General features: G+C 40.0%; 1 protein-coding gene across 1 annotated transcript in view; it reads left to right on the top strand.

The window, feature by feature from the left end:
- Nucleotides 1–19,510, top strand: part of CFAP54 (cilia and flagella associated protein 54) — a 165,989-nt gene extending 146,479 nt beyond the window's left edge. Inside the window, exons 64-69 of the mRNA XM_063309328.1 lie at nucleotides 362–570; nucleotides 2,240–2,419; nucleotides 2,910–3,016; nucleotides 10,482–10,638; nucleotides 16,075–16,152; nucleotides 18,045–19,510. Of these exons, the coding sequence (XP_063165398.1) occupies nucleotides 362–570; nucleotides 2,240–2,419; nucleotides 2,910–3,016; nucleotides 10,482–10,638; nucleotides 16,075–16,152; nucleotides 18,045–18,164 (851 nt within the window). The 3' untranslated portion in view covers nucleotides 18,165–19,510. The remainder of the gene's footprint in view (nucleotides 1–361; nucleotides 571–2,239; nucleotides 2,420–2,909; nucleotides 3,017–10,481; nucleotides 10,639–16,074; nucleotides 16,153–18,044) is intronic.
- Nucleotides 19,511–20,188: the final 678 nt, after the last annotated feature.

Here is a 20,188-nt window from a genome sequence, read left to right as displayed (position 1 = left end):
TACCTTACTGGCATGTGAAGTGAGTGCCACTGTTCGATAGTTTGAACATTCTTTAGTGTTTCCCTTTTTCGGTATGGTGATATAAGTTGATTTTTTCCAATCTGATGGCCATTCTTGTGTTTTCCAAATTTGCTGGCATATGGCATGTATCACCTTGACAGCATCACATTCTAATTTCATATGAGATATTATGGAAAAATCTTTACTTCGATTTATTCCTCCTGATTAGTGATGTATGAAAAATTCTGCTTTGTAATGCAGGTGTGCTATTTTATAATTTTTATAGTTCATACATAGTGCTATAGAATTTTAGCAAAAAAACAACAACCCAACAACCCTGTACTGTTATTACTTTCCACAGCTGTCCCAAAAGCAGGAAAAGGTTTATTTGTTAAAGAAGATGAGCTGTATACTTCAGTGTTTGATACAACAATTGCCCTGCGTTTGGCAAAACTTCATTCTTTTTTAAAAAGCCATTTGCCGATTTATTCTGGCTGCTGTCTTCAAGAGCCTCCAAAACAGCTGTATGGCTTTGAGAAGCCTTTCTTTAGTTTGAGTGCTATTGGAAAGGTAATTTGAGATTTAATCATAACTTAAAATGTATTTATTATACATATTTATATCTTTGTTATACATATTTATATTCCATTCTTCTGTAAGATACGTAAGATGTGTAATAAAATGATTAGAGTAGATTATTTATTCTATATAATCTGCCAAAAGGTTTTTTGTTTTTTTGGCATTAGGATTAAAATATGTTTACTACATTTTAAAAAAAAACATCATAATAAATAATAAAAAGAATGTATGATAGAAAAGAAAGTATAATTTTTTTTATTTTGATATAGGCATTACCATGTGGTCATTATTTGCCTGTGCTGTGAAGATTTAATCTATTATTTTAGCAATATCAACTAAACTCTTATCTTTTACCATTTTTTCTTTGGGAAGAGTAGGAGAAAGACATTTTGACCATTTAGGATTGCTTTCCCCTCTAAATAGGGGACAGAATATGAAATCATACTTCTATTTATACAGGTTGTATCTTAAAAGCATGAAATTTCTTTCTTTCTTTTTTAGTCTATTTTTAATAGTCTTTTGGTCTATTTTTACTAGTTTAGTCCAGTTTCAAAAAAAGAAACCTAAAATAATGCAAAATAAAATAAAAGTGAACAGATTGCTACACAAAGGAAAGAAAAACATTATACAACAAAAAATACATTAAAAGAACAAACAAAAAATTGTGATTACAACTATATACTGAGTTCACCTGATCTTGTAAGTCTTAAAAAAAACCAAAACCCTAAGCTTTCAGTGCTGACCAAGCCTGTCCAAGAATTTTTTTTCCAAATGGAAAGATAATGTGGAATTTTCTGATTAATTGAATATATAATTTTCTCAAGAATTGCTAAGTCACACATCTCTGAAATCCAATACATTATATCTGGAATTATAGTATTGTTCATTTCCTGCGGATTATTCTTTTTGCTATTATTAGCGCAGGAAAATCCCATCTTTGTTCTGAACATGTTAAATTCAAAGTAGTTGGTATATAATTCAGTACAATATTCATGTCTTTAAAAATGAATGTTTTCTCAATAATTCTGTCAATTTATTTTATAACGTTACTCTGAAAGAGATGTAGTGAAGGGCAAGACCATAACATATGAGTTAAAGTGCCCTTAACTTACTTGCAACACCAACATAATCATTAGTCCATTCTTTATGAAACATTCCAGATGGTATCCAGTAGATATGAAAGACAATCTTTTGATGGATTCATTTCAACTTTAAGTCATAGGCCATAAACTTAGTGTTCTTCATAACTTGAGTTTTGAGTTGAAATTTACTTCTCTTAACTTGTAAAAGAGGTTTAAATATTTAAGCAAACTGTTTTCACCTTATTTTCTGTCTTTTTTATTTTATTTTATTTTATTTTATTTTGGGTTGAAAATAAGCAGAACATGAGGAGGTAGATAATAAGCAGCAGTTCACATTGAACAAATCAATCTATACAAGAAGTTTTGAAGTTCTGAGTGTATTATTACATAATTTTCAAGCATCACATAAAGGTTAAGCGTACCCTGGATGTATACTAGTTATCAGAACAAAATTGAAGTATTATGCAGCTTCCCTAAAACAAATTCATAGTTTTAAAAATATTTGAAATCGAATATTCTTATATATGGTTCAAAATTTTGAAATCAAATATTCTTATATATGGTTATATAACTTTTAGGCAACTTCAGGATCATATGGAATTTCTCAAAGAATGTCATCTATGAAAATAATTTCCAGTTCCTTTACTTCTGAAATAGACATGCATTCAGAGAACAAAGCAACCTGTTCTCCCACCAAGGAACTTTGTGTGCAGTGGTACCTTCCTTCTTTGGAAAAATCAGCAAATGAAGAGACTATGGTATGGTTACAAATGTAATGCTTTAATATAAAGGACTGTTGTGCATATATAATAAAGTGTTCATGTACGTGGTGCCTGATGCCACATTGTTTTTCTACTGCAGATAATATTGATTAAAAGAAAAAATTACAACAAGCAAGCAAAAAAATCAGTTACTCAAGTAGGATGCCAGATTTCTCAGGTGAATCTGAGCTTTAGCCCCTTTCCAGTTGCCATAAGTGTCATCTGAATCATTCCAAGATGATTGGGTCAGAGACCTGAGGGTAGTTGACCATATGATATCACTTTAATCATTCACATATGATCCAGCAGAACTTGTCTGTTGGATGGACAATCATATCAGCATAAACATAAATATACATTTTCTTTAGTTTTTAATGTATTACTATATATAGTTCAAACAAGGATAACAAATTTATTTAGATTGCGTTGTGGTTATAAATCATGCTATTTCAATAATAATAATATCAAGTATTTCTCCTTTGTGCAGGTTTTGTTCATTTTTGCTTACAATACAAAAGCTGTCAAAATTATCAACATCAGTTCTTTCAATTCAACCAACATATACTGTGGTTATTTGTGGATCCCACTGAATAGGTATTTTAATCCACTTTGCTTTGTGCATGTTGTATTTCATACAAAATGTGTGCATTATTGATAGTTTGCAGTTAGGGTTAACAACCGTAGTCAAAACAGCCATTTATCAATGTTCAAAAGCAGTAACCAAAATCAAATAACCCATGCTGGACAGGAGCATATACCTGTATCTGTCACATTCTCCAAGGGTCATAATTTCTATTTCTCCCCCTGCCAGTGCCCCAAGGCATGCTGTTATTTGATTACGAAGGATGACTTTTAGGGTGGTATGAGGAGATGCCATGGGAAAGTAGCATTAAGTAGTTTATCGACACAATACCAAACATAACCTTTTGGATTCCAGCCAGTAAATACTGAGGAAACATCTGTGGTGTTACATTGGGGAATTTAGGAGTAATGAATAAGTAAATTAGTCTGGAGATCAAGTGTCAGAACATGACATTTATCAAATAAGAGATAAGAAAGCATTGGTAGCATCTATGAAACCAAGATCATTTATCAGCAGAAAATCTGCTGGAGGAATAATTAATTCCAGCAGAAGAGTCTGAAGTACCCATATTTTTAATATTAAACACAATCTTAAGTGTCAGAAAATTACAGGATAGCCCAAAAGAAATGGACGCTTAAAAAGAAATGGACACTTAAGACTACAGTCTAGTAAACAAACAAAATTTTTTCTAGTAAAAATATTTTTCCAAATTTGTGCTATAGATGTTTCCAATTTATATTTACAGAAATAGCTACTGTAGAATATGAGAACTCTGAGAGAGTGAAAGTTTTAGATGACCATCAAACATAGTAGCAGTCATGTGGTACACCAGCACTGTGGAAGTTGTTTTTTCTGCAGGTTATAGATAACAATTATACAGAGGAAGCAGATGTTTCCAGAGAATTAACATATGAGCAGGAATGAAGCAATCTGGGAAAGACTCAATACAATTGGCCCTGCCTGTGTAGTTCTGTGTTTAAGTATTTTATGTGAGGTAAACTGTCAGTTCTTGCCTATGCAGAGACAGTTCTACATTGTACTGTTCCATATTATGTTCTTTGAACACTCCAGCATATGTAGCAGAAATAGTTTACTGCAGTCTTTACATGCTTTGGGTTGCATTATGTTTAACCTGTAAACAGCAACCTGTCATGTTCACCGTTGCGGTGTTTATCCATCGTAATGGTTTACTTGCCAAGGTGCTGATATGTATACTGGCTGGGAGGGTGCTGCTGAGAGCCTTGTACTCAAGACATGCTGGACTGTGCCAGGGAGGAATGTGTTTGGGCTATCTCTTAAATGTCAAGGTCTTTTTACCCGTTGATCAGCAGAGCTCGTTAGGAGCACCTGGGAATGTGGGGTTGTACCATATGCGAAGGAGGGGGTGGGCTGATGTTTGAAACTATAATATTTAGTTTGAGTTTAGGCGCGCTTTTCTCATTCTCAGCTGTTTGCACTCTTTTCTAAATAAACCCAGAACCTGAATTGTGATTTTGAGTCTGAGAGTTTTATTTGGAGTAGGGTAATCATCACATAAAGCTGAGAATCATTACTTCAAACTAGCCTCGCACCCTTTACCGGAAAATTTCCTTGCGAAAGGGGGAATAGCGATGGCAGAAGGGGGAAAGGATCCTACGGAGTTCGAGGAGGAAACGGGGCAACTTCCAGAGTCAACGTTCTCGAGCAGGGACCTGAGCCCCGTCCCAACCCACCCCACACCCCAGTCGGGGGACTCCAACTCTACCACAGGATCGAAGAAACCCCCGGCGGATGATGTGACGGGACAGGAACAATTTTTATGGGATGCCCTGATGGACCCCCGGCCCGGCACATCATGCTCCACCTGGAAGCTCCGCTGGCCCGACACCCCGAGGGGGGTGCACCCAGATGTGTCAGGGAGCCCGCTACCTGAGGGGCCGGGGCTGGAGGACTCTGCCACACCGGATAGAATCAGGGTCCTGGAGTCCAAAATCGAATTGATGGAGCACGTCTTGCGCTCTATGCCCGCTGCCTTTGGGGACCTAGTGAAACTTGTCCGAGGTCCAGGAGCAAGCGGGCTGCCTAGCCTCCCACCCTCACCGTTGCAGCCGGCTGAACGGAGAAGCCAACCACGGGACTTTCCATCAGGTCCGCGCGGGTCCACTCCCATTGGAGGGGCCCCTAGTCCACCCGCTGAGGTCCAACAGCTTGGCACTCCCCGGGATTTCCCGGTAAAGTTTGATGGTGACCCCGCTAACCTCTCTTTCTTTCTCACCAATGCCGCCAGTTACATGAGACGCCATGGCCACCTCTTTCCTTCAGAGGAAGAAAAGATCTCGGCGGTGGCCACGAAGTTGAAGGACAGGGCGGCTGACTGGTATGTCAAGCTGGCAGAGATTGAAGCACCAGCCCTGGCCACTTTCGATGCCTTTTTGGCTGCGCTAAAGCACTATTTTGAGGATCCCTTGGCTAAAGAACGGGCTAAGGACGCTCTTAAGGAACTGGTTCAGGGGCAGAAGCCTGTGGCTGATTATGCTCTTGAGTTCAAGGTTTTGGCAGGTAAAGTTCCTGAGTGGTCCAAGGCCACCTTGATTGATCGTTTTAAGGATGGCCTCAATCGTGAAGTCCTGCGCTGAGCGCTTGGGCGAGATGATCCGAACTCTTTACATGACTGGATTTGCCTCGCTGGTAAAGCTGAACATGCCCAGTGCACCTTTATGATGGCCACCAAGGAGGACAAGCCTGCCGCCACTACCCAAGCGCCGTTTTTACCATCAACCTCGATATGGGATACAGAGAAACAACGTCGCTTCGTCCGGGGACAATGCATCACATGCGGAAAACCGGGTCATTGCACCGTCGACTGCCCTAAAGCTAAGGCGCCGTATCACCCGTCCAAGGTACCACCAAAGCCAACCAAGAAACCCCTCAACCCTCCTCACAGATTGACGGCGGCAATGGCTACTGCAGACGATGATGTCTACACTCCGGGGGACGATTTGACTGCCCTCGACCAGCCGGCGGAAAACGCTTTCCACCTGCCTTAACTGGTGCCGTGGGGCAGGTGGTAGAATCCAGGCGCAGTTCTGAAATGGTGAGTGCTGATTGCCCTATCCTCGTGGTCAAAATTGAATTGGGATTTCAATCCAAATCCGTCGAGGTCTGGGCTTTGCTGGACTCCGGCTGTTCCAGATGTTTAATCCATCCTGACTTAGTCAAGGCATTGGATTTGCCTTGCTTCCCTCTTCCCAAGCCGCTACTTTTTCAGCAGCTTGATGGCTCCACGGCGGGGGGGGGGGGGCTGCCACACAGTTTACTGGGGAAGTCGCTTTGCGTATGGGCTCCCATTTCGAACTCCTGCACTTCATCGTCACCCCGGTGGGGGACCCTTTAGTTGTGTTAGGGATTCCATGGTTCACCACTCATAATTCTTATATAAATTGGCGGTCCCGCTCTATTACCTTTGAGGATGGCTTCTATCAAGCTCCTCTTTTGGGACATTCCATGCCTATGACGGCAGGCCGAGCAGAAATTGTTGCTCCTATTGCTTCTCCATCCCCCTTGGAGGGTCTACCGCCCATGTCCTCAGACTTTGCTGATGTTTTTGGGGAGGAGGAGGCCGACCAATTGCCCCCCCCCATCGTAAAACGGACTGTTCTATTGAGCTTCTTCCTGACATTCCTTTACCAAAGCCAAAGATTTACCCTATGACTAAAAAGGAGCTTGCCGCCTTGCGGGAGTTCATTGATAAAAACCTGGCTCGCGGCTTCATTGAACCGGCGAATTCGCCTGTTGGAGCCCCTGTTTTGTTCTGGGAGAAGAAGGATGGCACTCTCAGACTTTGCACAGACTACCGCGGGTTAAATTCCGCCTCCCTCTCCAACAAGTACCCTCTGCCTCTTGTCAAAGACATGCTCGCACATCTCTCCACCGGCAGAGTTTTCTCAAAGTTAGACCTCCGCGAAGCTTATTATCGCATTCGCATTCAGGAGGGGGATGAATGGAAAATGGCTTTTAATTGCCCATTGGGTTCTTTCCAGTATAAAGTTCTCCGTTTTGGTCTGGCAGGGGCTCCGGGGGTGTTCATGCAGCTCATCAATGAGGTTTTACATGACTTGTTTTAAAGGGGTTTTGGTGTATTTGGATGATGTCCTCATTTATACTAAGTCCTTAGGTGAGCACGAGCGACTTCTTAAACAAGTGCTCACCAAGCTTCGGAATGCCAAGCTTTATGCTAAGCTTTCTAAATGTGAATTCCATAAGTCTTGCTTGGATTACCTTGGTTACAGGATTTCCAACAAGGGCATTGAAATGGATCCTGTTAAGGTTCAAGCTGTGCTTACTTGGGAATGGCCTCGAACCCACCGCCAACTTCAGAGTTTCCTGGGGTTCGCCAATTTTTATAGATCCTTTGTTAGGGGGTTTGTGGAAATTGCTCTGCCCCTGACTGATTTGTTGCGTACAAAGGGGGTGGGGGAAACTCGCAAGGTTAAGAACCCGGGGGCTATGCTCAATTGGACTCCTGCATGTCAGGCTGCCTTTGATCGGCTGAAGGCTCTTTTTACTGAAGAGCCCATCCTTTCCCACCCTGACCCGGACCTTCCATTCGTTGTTCAGGTCAATGCCTCTGATTTTTCTATTGGGGCTATTTTGTTGCAAAAGGATTCTGCCGGGCTTTTGAAGCCTGTGCTTATCTTTCTTGAAAGTTTTCTGAGACGGAGAGGCGTTGGCATGTTTGGGAGAAGGAGGCTTTTGCTGTTAAAGCCGCTTTGGAGGCTTGGAGGCATCTGTTGGAGGGGGCTTCTTCCCCTTTCGAGGTTTGGATGGATCACCGCAACCTCGAAGCACTCTGTACACCCAGACGCCTCAGCCCGAAGCAAGTTCGTTGGGCTCAATTTTTCAGCCGTTTTAATTTCCAACTTAAATTTATCCCAGGGAAAAAGAATTTTTTGGCTGATGCGCTTTCCAGGCTACCGCAAGACGAGGGCCCGGTTTCCGATGTAATTGGCACTGTCCTATCAGGCCCGCAGCTAGGTCTAGTGGCTGTCACGCGAAGCAGCACTAGGGGCCACCAGTCCTCTTCCTCGTCTCCGAGTCTGCCGCTCCGCCCTCCAGGTCGCAAGCCTCCTCCATTGTCGGGTGGATTGCGTTCTGCGTTTATTGATGCATTGCGGTCTGACCCCTGGATTTTAGCTAATCCTGACAAGGTGTCCATTGAGCACAACCTCGCCTGGGTTAAGGGACGGCTGTATGTGCCTGACTCTCAACGTTCTGCTATACTGACCCGTTCTCATGACAGTAAGCAGGCTGGTCATTTTGGCTTTCTCAAGTCCCTCCATTTGGTCCGGAGACAGTTCTGGTGGCCCACCCTCCGGAAGGATGTCAAAGCCTATGTGGCTTCCTGCCCTGTCTGCGCTATGTCCAAGCGTTCTGTTGGTAAGCCGCAGGGCCTTCTGCAGCCTGTGGCTGACCCTTCTCAACCTTGGGAGGTGATCTCCATGGATTTTATTGTGGACCTGCCACCCAGTCAGAAGAAGACTGTCATTTGGGTGGTCAAGGACTATTTCTCTAAGCAAGCTCATTTTATTCCTTGCGCTTCCATTCCCTCGGCGCAACAGCTGGCTAAACTTTTCTTGGTACATGTGTACCGTCCACTCGGCTGCCCTCCGATAGGGGCACACAATTTACCTCGAGGTTTTGGCGGGCTTTTTTGAAGCTGATTGGCACTGAGCAGGCGTTGTCAACCTCGTGGCATCCCCAGGCGGACAGATCTACTGAGGTCCTTAATGCCACATTGGAGCAATTTCTCCGCTCATACATCAACTATCATCAAGATGATTGGGTTGATTTACTCCCTTTCGCTGAGGTCGCTTACAATAATGCTGTTCACCAGAGCACTGGGCAAACACCTTTTTGCATTGTTTCTGGTAGGGACTTTGTTCCCATTCCGGAATTTCCCCAACCTCCCGCTCCGGATGTGGCCGCCTGTGATTGGGGCTCTAAGCTGGCTGATTCCTGGCCCGTTATTCGAACTGCTCTTCAAGAAGCCCAAGCCGCCTATAAGCTGCATGCTGATAAGCACCGGTGGCGGCAGCCCACTTTTAAGGTGGGGGATTTGGTCTATCTCTCTACGAGGTTTATAAAGTCTCCTCAGCCCTCTGGCTCCTAAGTTTATTGGACCTTTTCCTATTACTGCAGTGCTCAATCCTGTCACTGTCCGTTTGGATTTGCCTCATAATTTGAAGCGTTTGCATCCTGTTTTTCACTGCAGTTTGCTCAAGCCTGCTCAGGACTCATCTCGCTGGCATCCGCGCCTGCCTCCCCCTCCACCGATCATGATTGATGGGCAGCAGCACTTCGAGGTTAAGGAGGTGCTCGACTCTCGCAGGCTTCGAGGGACTCTTCAGTACCTGGTCCGCTGGAAGCACTTTCCTCATCCTGAGTGGGTTGCTGCCTGCGATGTTCTGGCTCCTGATTTATTGCATGATTTTCATGTTGCCTATCCTTCCAAGCCCTCTGCTTGATAGCTTGTTTTTTTTGGGGGGGCGGTATGTCATGTTCACCGTTGCGGTGTTTATCCATTGTAACGGTTTACTTGCCAAGGTGCTGATATGTGTACTGGCTGGGAGGGTGCTGCTGAGAGCCTTGTACTCAAGACGTGCTGGACTGTGCCAGGGAGGAATGTGTTTGGGCTATCTCTTAAATGTCAAGGTCTTTTTACCCGTTGATCAGCAGAGCTCGTTAGGAGCACCTGGGAATGTGGGGTTGTACCATATGCGAAGGAGGGGGTGAGCTGATGTTTGAAACGATACTTAGTTTGAGTTTAGGCGCACTTTTCTCATTCTCAGCTTTTTACCTGTTTGCACTCTTTTCTAAATAAACCCAGAACCTGAATTGTGATTTTGAGTCTGAGAGTTTTATTTGGAGTAAGGCAATCATCACACAACCTGGTTCTCCTATGGTTCTGAAGTATACAGTACCTTCTCCTGAAATACTGATCTATTCTTGCCTACATATTTTGCTGCTCTGTTATGTCACATTTCTGCTTCCATTCCCAGCCAGGATACTATACTGTATCCCTTGCTGCTCTCTCCTCACCCAGCTGATTACAAGCACTTTGTGACTTCTATGAGATGGCTTCTTCATCTCCATTTTTTGTCTTACACATATTTCCTCTTGAATTTCTCCTCCTCCTCTTCCTCTGACTTTTCTTCCGAGACTTGCTTCCTTATATCCTGGAATGTTAGCATTTCAATTCTTCATCATTGTCTGTAATTAATCTTTTCATACTGTGGCTATATATCAGGAACAACCACGCTGAATTCTCTTGCAGAAGCATTACCATAGGCAACATTTAAAAGGCTTCTCTCCTAGTCTAAAAAGCAACAACAACAAATCTTCCCAAGTCTTAATTTTATTATTCAAGTAGATACATTTTTATTTATACACGTACAATATAACTATAACGCTACTGTTCATATTATTATATTCTTTTAGAGTTATTGCTGTACGTGAAAAATTGTCTGATTTGAAGCAACAACTTGAAATGTTAATAAAGTCACTGACAACTTCTCAGACTGAAATGCAGAAATGTTCACCTTCAGAGGAATTCAGAACTAATACAGCAAAAGTGCCACTGGATGAACACACAAAGGTATCTAAACAAAAACAAATTATGAGAAATAATAGTTCATGGATATCTGTCTATACAAAAATATACATAAACACACACGCACATGAATAAACTATCTCTAGGGAGTCGTATTCTTAGAACTGTTTCTTAATTTCAGTGTTCCTTTTTAAAGCAAGACTGTTTTATGAAAAAAGCAGTGATATATTACCCAAGGTTAAGGGATCTCTTGTACTAAAGGTGTGTTTGAAACATGTGCTTGGGATTCTCCATGTCTTTTTCTTCTAATAATCAGAGGAGGATCTTATTCTATGGTGTGTTTTAATGTTATTTTTCAAGGGGATAAATTTTACTTTATATAATAGTACTGTATAGTGTTCATATTATTCTGTTCGTTTACAATTATTGTGGTGTTTTGATTCCCCCACAAATACTGATTTTACTGTGGAAAATTGAACAAGCCTTACTAAATAACTATCAGCAAGATTTCTGCAAAGTTCTGCCTCACTGACCCTTTAAGAGTTCTTTGAGAAGATCAGCAACCACATAGATCATAAGGAGCCTGGTAGTACGGTTTCCGACTAACACATTTTATTAAAAAGCCACATGCTTTCATGACTGCAGCTCACTTCATCAGATGCATAGAGCAGCTAGACTGATGTAGGATTTTAATTGTGGTGAATTATGGGGTGGGTAAGGGAGGGAAAGACAGCTTTGTTATGCAAATGCAAGTTACATTGAGGCAAATTACAAGTACCTTATCCATCAAGTCTCTGCTTTAACAGCATCATTATGGTGCTGTCTCAATTTCAAAAGCACCTTTGAGGGAGAGATTGCTGATCTCTCACATACTTCAAAAAGTTTCAAGAGAACTTGCAAGGTCTCAACAAACAAACACTGTGGGGTATTTAACACATTTTCAGAATATATGACATATATTTGGGTAGTTGCTATGGGGAGAACTAACCTGGCTGCAAAGGGACTATTTCTTCTGTTTGAAAGCCAATGTAACCTAAAAAAGCCACATCAGCATTTTTGCAATCATAAACTTTTTATAACAGTATACATTATATACAGGTAGTCTTTGCTTTGTGACCACAATTGGAACTGGCGATTCCATTGCTAAGTGCTGCAGTTGCTGAGGAACTGTGGCAGGCTTATGATGTCACTTCCCATTAGGTCATTAAGCAAGTCACTGTGGTTGTTAAATGAGACATCATGTGACCACAATTTAGGATTTTATTTCCGTGTTCTCCATTAACTCTGCTTGTTGCAAGCCGGTTGGGGAGCATGCAGATGGCAATCACATGACTGCAGAACACTTCAATGGATGTAAATGCGAGGATTGGTCACAAAACTTTTTTTTAACACTATTGTAACTTCAAACAGTCACTGCATGAGACAGTCAGTAAGCAAGGACTACCTGTACTGTTTAGTATATAGTGTACAGCCATAACAATATAGCTGTAATTATGGTTGCTTGCTACTGCAGTAGCAAAACTGAGGTGCTGTTGATCCTGGCTATTTTGATAGTTTCAGATCTTTGCAGCTCTTCTCAAGCAACTGTTCTCAAGTTCAGGGCAAGTCTCTACTGTAGGGGTAAAATGGACAAGGGCTCCATCTTTTTCTATCTTCAGGTGGCTGCCACTTGTTTTGTCTTCATTTTTCTGGCAACTACTTTGCAAAGGAAGTTCCAGGGAGATGTATTCTAAATAGGATTGGTGGGGGTGGGGAGAGAGCCTGATGATTCTTGTGAAGTGAGGAACCAGGAGGCACGATGAGGCAATGGTTCCCGCCAGTAGAGAAACCACAACTTCAGGATTTTAGAGTACTGAAAAAGAACATACTAGCTCACCTTTTCCATGTTCCACAGCTGAACCAGATACTGTATAAATTGGCTTAACTGTCAAACACTGCCAATATCGTGCAGTCAGAGAGGCCTGGACCTGCTTTCAAACTGGCACAAAATCCTCATATATGATTGTGCCCACTTTGTTTTGGACTTTCAGAAAATTTTTGGAACTGCTTCTTAACAAAGCCCTAAACAACATGAGTGATAATGGAATAAGGTGAATGATTATGTTGTTCAGGTACTAATTAAAGAACAGGAAGCCTCAGTCAGGAACCCAGAAACAAACAGAAAAAGGTGCAGGATTTGATATCCTGGTAATGAGGAAAACTTTAGTGATTGCATTCTAGTCTGTCTGAACTTTGTGGACTGTTTTAGAAGGCAGATCCATGTCAATTACATTACAGTAATCTAAGCTGGAGATGAATATTTGATCTTTATTCCTTAAAGAAGAGCATAGCTCATATATAAAATCAGTTGCTAAAAGACGTTGGAGCAACTTGCCTATTTGAATATCTAAGCACAGTACTAAGCACAGGAATTTTAACTAATTCCAGAGCTTTGGGGAAGGACTACCACATTCAAAGCACATTGCAAATGTTCACCAAACACCATTTATGTATGTATATACGTATATATGTATTGCATGCATGCATGCATTCCATTGGACTTACAGGCTGTCCAATTCCCAGATGACTTTGGGTAGCTTAACGTTTTGAAAGTAGGAAGATTAAAATTAAAAATTAAAAAAAACCCACGTATATCTGGAGAAAGACAAACCCAATAAACTAGAACAAAAAACCAACAGAGGCCTGATAAACAGCCTAGCCTAATCCTGGGAACAAAGCTAGGTTTTCAGAGACTTTTGGAACTGGTGTAAGGTGGGAGTCATATAGATATCCCAGGAGATGCAGTTCCAGAGATCAGGTGATGCAGCATAAAAGGTGCACTTCCTGGTCCTGATAAATGACATCATTTGATTGAGTAGACCTGGAGCATTCCTACTCTGTCTGATCTTACTGGGCAGGCATACACCATTGGAACACCTGGGTTAAAGTTCAGTTTATTAATCCAACTATAAACTGCTTCTCATTCTGAGTAAAAAAAATGGACACTGGTTGAAGAAAGGGAAGAAAATCAAGGAATGGGTGGGGAGAAGGTAACCATTGTTTTATGCATTTTATTCACAGCTAAATAAAGTTCGTTCTTTTAATCAAAATCAGCAGTCTATTAAGAAATTTCTTTGTGATCTTTTACTGATAATCTGTGGACCTGAGCATTGTCAGAACAGTTGCTGTTGATTAATGCCAGAGAAAAGTAGACATTTACTTTCAAAGGAGAAGACATTTATCATGTGGCAGATTTTCTTCAATATCTACTCTGATATGATTAATGAGGCATGTGTTGACATTTCATCTGATGGGCATTGTGACAGCAGACAACAGTTTTCTGTTTTATTATTAAAATACTGGGTTCTGAATGGATGATAAATATTTCAGGCAATAATATAAATATAGTCAGTATTATTGACTGGCAGTATTATTTTGTAAAGGATATTTTAATTGACAGTGGAATATTCAGATATTTTGACACTAAAAGTAATGTGATTTTGAGGTGATTATATGGGTGCAAATATTTGGGACTGGTTTGCCAGGTCAGGAATGGTTGAATTTTTCATCATTGAACTATAGAAGCCATTAACATTGTACAAAGACAAGTAGTAATATTAGAAAATGGATTTCTTATTATATTTACAAATTTTCAGCTGTTTTAGGAACAATACCATTTCTATATATAATGTATATTTTACTGTTCTGGTACTGTAGATTTATTTTATTTGAAATAATTGAAGCATATACCAAGTACCTAGCAGCCAAGTCTCCCAGCTTTGAACATGTTTGTGTTTGAATTCAACATTAATGAACTTAGTATTAATGAACTTAGTGGTTTCAGTTAATGAAAGTCTAAGAGATCAAGTCTTAGTGTACTTTTTTCTGTTCAGTTATGGCCACATCATTAAGACTTATTACTATATTAGATTTAGATTTTCAGAAACTAAATAGAAATACAATATTTTAGTTTATTTTGTAAAGTTATTGCAAAAGAAAAAAGAGGATTAATATATGGGGGAACAGGAGTTGTAGATGAGCTATATTTCTTACAAGATGGATGTCTTAGGAATAATATACTTACTTCTTCACTGTTTTCATTGGACAAAACAAAAGTATACCTAAAGTATAATTATCAGGAAATTTTGGCCTATGCCCATTAATGAAGTAGCTATGGAAGCATAATTGTTCAGTGAATACAGTGTAGCATAAGACAAAAAATGGAAAGTAGGTATCCTAGTCTTTTCACTCCCACTAGACTGATAGTAAAATCATAGACTTATTTCAATATGTTAAAGAATGTAGTATTTGGAATTATCTTTGAGGAGGGGAAGGGATAGGCAATATTTGTGCTTCTGAAACAATATGTCACAATGGGTCTTTAACTAGGGCTGCCTCTGTGCATGCACTAATGTTCAAGCAGGCTGATGTGTACTTTTATCATCATATACGCTCTTACACATCATACAATCACCTAGATACACAGGCACAAACTCTGTCTCTGCCTTCTCAGTGTATGTGTCCTAACAGTGAGACACACGCTGAGACGAGGAATAGTACTCTAATGTTTATTACTGCTACATAAACAGAATCCTAACAAACTGAAGAAGTGTGGGAAAAACCCAGACAGATAAACCCCAAAGGTTAAGGCGGGTCTGATCTGTGTCTCTTTGAATGGCTGCTTAATTCCTCAGTTCTACGCATGCGCTTTACAGCCTGGATGGGAGCCCTCTGCTCGCCATCCTTACTCATGACAGTATGCTTCTAATCAGCTGGGTTGGGTGGGAGACACATAATTTAAACTGAGAAGACATATATAAGAATTATTTCCATATTTAGATTTTATCTCCAAAACCCCATCACTATAATGTTGTGGAAAAGGTGTATTGGGATAACTTGAATGCCCTTTTCCTAAGCACATTCTTGGCAGGTGGAGAAGAGATGGGGAAAATAACACATTCAGGGAGTTAAATAAGGAAAATGCAAGGAGATGACGGCAAATTGCATAGAAGACCTTTGGTATCTACCTGAAGTCTGTAACCCAGGCATTGCCTTGAAGTGCTGCTGAGTACACCAGGTCAATCATTCTTTTTATAAGGGATCATTAGTTATATGTTTATCTAATTCCTCAATTGCGGAAGACAGTTATGTTATCCTGTGTGTTTTTTTTTTTAAAACAAAATGATTACTAGTGAAACTTGAATGAGAGTTGTAATGTCAGTTGTCTCAGTTTAGGGGGGAAAATATTACACATTCACCATTCATGATCAAGAACAAAATTTTCAGCTACAAACAGCATCTGCACTGTCTTATTCCTATTTTATTAAGCTTGGAATATCGAGGCACTGCCCTCCTAAAGATTCCTATTGAATAGTTTAAAAAAAAAACCCTTTTGGTTTTCAAGAAAATATTTTTCAACTTCAGCCAAACATAGTGATGGTATGATATGAGAAGTTAAAATTATATAATAGAGTAGCACTTATTTTCTTATTATTTATTTAGGAAATGGTTAAAGTGTGTTTTTCTGAAATAAAAGCCTTGTTGTCTATTAACACAGATCGGTCTGCACCATTTACAGAGGTATGTTATTTGGATTTTTAAAAATATATTTCCCCAATTGTAACTCTTTTTTGGTATGTTTCTATCATTATTAGCATTCTGGAAAATATACCTTGTTACATTCCAAAGAAGAAATTGTATTAACATGATTATAAATTTCTTCCTTGTCTGGAATATAAGTATATAGGTAAAAGAAGAGTTTATATTGTATTTATTTTATATTTTAATTGTTTTAATTGTAATTGTTTTAACTGTTTTATAGTTTTATTGTTGTAAGCCGCCCAGAGTCACTTGCTGAGATGGGCGGCTAAAGAAATCAAATAATAAATAAATAAAATACATTACCCAATATGTATATGCTTGTCACCTGTTATATTAATGGTTAATGGATAATTTAATGAAACATATTATTGTATTAAAATGATTTGTTCCTTCTCTTATGATTTAAGACAATAAAAAGATTTACCTATGCTTTTGAAAAGCACAAAACATACTTGAAACTTAATTGTTTCTTTTCCTGTGAACTTGTAAGATTGGATCGTAAGGTATCTATCCATACAGGGAAAGACATGCTGTAGTGTAGATGCCTCTAAGGATAGCACTGTGCATTTTTCTTGGATTCTCTTCTCCCAGTATACTACAGCAACCATTCAAAATTACAAGTGTTGAACAAAGGGATTTATGACTGGTCCTTGAAGTTGTGGCCATTGCAGTGCCCCCGTGGTCACACGAACAAAATTTGGGCCCACTTGGACCCACCCGCATTTATGACCGCCTTTTGGCTGCCTGCCTACCCACTGCTGCCTACTGCCCCTGCCGCCCAGCCCTGCCTGCTGCTGTGCCTGCTGCACTGCACGCTACTGTACAGGCAGGGGCCTTCTTTGCACTGCCTTTTTTTGCATTGGGGCTTCTGGGGCTTCCATTTGCACCCCAGCCAGGGCCTCCATTTGTGCCCCACCCAGGGCCTTCTTTTGTGAAAGAAGGACCTGGCTACAAGGGGCCTTCTTTTGCACTGGTGCAGCTGGGGCCTCACAAAAGGCCCCAGCTGTACCAGCTCAAGAGAAGGACCCTTCTAGCTGGGTCTTCCTTTCGTGAAGGCAGGCCTTGGTCGGAGGCCCTGGCTGGCATGCAAACAGAGGCCCTGACTTGTGTGCAAATGGAGACCCTGGCCGGGTCACGAATGGAGGCCCTGGCCGGGTTGTGAGAGAGGCCCCAGTGGCACTAGTGCAAAAGAAGGCGGCACGAAGAAGGCCCCAGTAGCGGGATGTGGTGGCGTGCAAGACTGGGTGTCGGGCAGCTGGCAGGAGTGGGTAGGCGAGTGGACAAAAGGACAGAGATGGGGAGAAATAGGCAGGTGGGTGGAATTCAAGAGGAGGCAGTCCTTTGCCTTTTTGAGGCTTGGGGCTGGGAGGGACCAAGCCAGGAATGGCTTGGATCAGGATGGATCCTCAGCTAACAACTGATGGGATTCAGTTAACAAATGCAATGGAGAGTGCCAGGATCGCTGTTGCTAAGTGATGAGGTAATGTGACATCACACTGTATAACAGCATTGCTTACTGATGGAAATTCTGGTACCAATTGCAGCTGTAACTCAAGGACTACCTATACTGCATTATTCAGACCCAATTTGGGGACCTGTGGTGACAGGAAGATCTCTTTCTGCTAATGGTTTCCTGAAAGCCAACTGTTGTTTTTTTTTCTTCTGAACCCCATGTACTATGTGTATTAGGCAGATTTTTTTCCAGTTTTTTTAGCTATGATTCTTGATAGTATATGTGATCTTAACCAAAGGGGTGAGAAACAATTGTTCCTAATTAAGAATGTTCCTCAAAAAGTCTATCTTTAGCTAAGATGACCACCCCAAACCTAGTTCAAACACAAATTAGTCAACACTTTCTCTTTTTTTTTCAGATCCCATTTGACATCACTCTACCATCAATAAAGAATTTAAGCAAATTGTTTGATCCAGCTAATGGATGTGTGATAATGGCAGGAAGCGTTTTTAACTGGATAGTATCTTTGCTCACTTGAGTGGCCTTTCAGGAGTAAAACTGAGATATGTTTAATTTAATGAAATTTGACAGCTTTTAAGATCACTATTCTGTCACTCTGAAACCATTGGAACTCTCTACTACTTGAAACCTAGAATTGGTCCACAATTTTTTTAAAAATTAGAAAATATTTTAAGCAGTAATAATTTAAATAATAAACAAATTCTGTTAAGTTTTGTGATCTCTGTTGCTCTTGGTTCAGAACAGTATTTTTGGTGCTTCGTTTTAAACATCTTGGTTTAATATTTCATTTTTTTCTTTAAAAATAATGAAAATAAAGCCATTTACACAGCCTTCTGATTGCATTTTTAAATGAAAGCCATTCCATTTAAACTGTATAAAATATTTTTTCTATTTGCCTTAACTGTTTAAAAGTAATTATTTAGCACCAGATATATTCTTCCATCAACTTCTAGTAGCCATCAGTGATTTGCAGCTTTTCACTGAATAATATTTTATTGACTTGTAATCCTGGATACATTGTATGTTGTTAGAATTATGATGTCAAAATACTGTAGAAGTCATACCTGCTTAATCTTGCTTATGGAATTTTTGTTACTTTTGGTAATATTGATTTTGCAAGTTAGAAACATACATTATCTCTGTATTCTTCTTAGTTGCTGTAAACAAGTAGATCTTTGCCCTGGTATTTGCACCTGCAGACTACAAGAATAAAGAAAGGTATAAATCTAAATTCCTGTCATTGCACTTGACATAGATGCAGAGTAACAATTCAAAACTAAAAACACCACATTAACATCAATATATCAACTTAGTTTTCAAAGATTCAGTAAGAAGCAGGAGAACCAGTACTTTACTCTCTTGAGTTAAAAGATGTATAAAATTCCCTCATCCTTTCTCTGATTGTTTCTAAGACTATATCCAGCAAAAAGCTGGAAAAGAAGTATATTTGGCACGAGCAGCACTTCAGATGGGATTCCAGAAATGTGTTTCAGAACACACACACATGCAAACGTAGCAACTGACTGTGGTTTTTAAGGTAGATATATTTTCGCCTAGGATTATGTGGCAGTAGCACAGGGTAGCCATTTGATTCTAGGAAAATATACAGTTCTTCGAAGAGTTGCAGAGATGCCATATTCACATTTCCAAGCACCTATTTGGAATTGAATATGAAGCACTACACAGCCCTTAACAATCATAGAAGCAAGCTACTGTTTTCTAAGATTCATTACCCAATGAGTACTAGAAGAGATAAGAAAACTCTATTTCAATTTTAGATTGCAGTTTAGTGTATTGTCCATATATGGACAAAGTTTGGTTAATCTCATCTGAAAACAGCTGAAACAAGTCAGCCTTCTAAACTGTTTTGAATATTTTTTCAATAAACCATACTTGTTTAATCACAATTTATCCATCGGACCAAGTTGCAGTTCATCTTACAGCAACAATTTTTTTGCAGTTGTGAAAATATATGAATTCAGGACTTGCTGCATTTAGTTTTCACAGTCAAATCAAACCCTATTTTGCATGTGTGTATTGATTGGTTTTTATTACCTAAGGAATTAAAGGAATTGAAATGCATTAATAAATAATACTGTATACAGAATTTATCTACCTCTGTATTAACAATGATGTTTTCCATTCTTTCTGGTCTGCTATAAGATCTTTGCAATAGGATCTTGAACCGATAAACAGTTCAGAGCAACCATTCTTTACCTTGCCAATCTTCTTTGCAAGAGCAGTATCATAGTAATAATCAACCTGTATATTAAGATCAGCTGAGTAGGCCTTGCTCCAACCTCACCTACAGATTTGGTGTTCAGTAGTTAGGAGAAGAGCCATCTGAGTATTAGCACCCTGATTATTTAACTGTCTCCCAGGGAAGTGCAGCTGTTCACCATCCTTGCCATTGTCCAACAATATCTTAAGACATGCTTATTCATCCAGCTATTTGTAGGATAATTGTTCCAGGCCCAGAGTACCTATTAAATTAATTTGTTTTGACTATTATTGTTCAGGCAAATACTGCCCTTAGTTGTT

This window comes from Candoia aspera, chromosome 7, assembly GCF_035149785.1.
Source record: "Candoia aspera isolate rCanAsp1 chromosome 7, rCanAsp1.hap2, whole genome shotgun sequence".
Lineage (NCBI taxonomy): Eukaryota > Metazoa > Chordata > Lepidosauria > Squamata > Boidae > Candoia > Candoia aspera.
The sequence above is the reverse complement of the archived record's forward strand: the minus strand, read 5'-3'. Positions and strand labels throughout refer to the sequence as shown.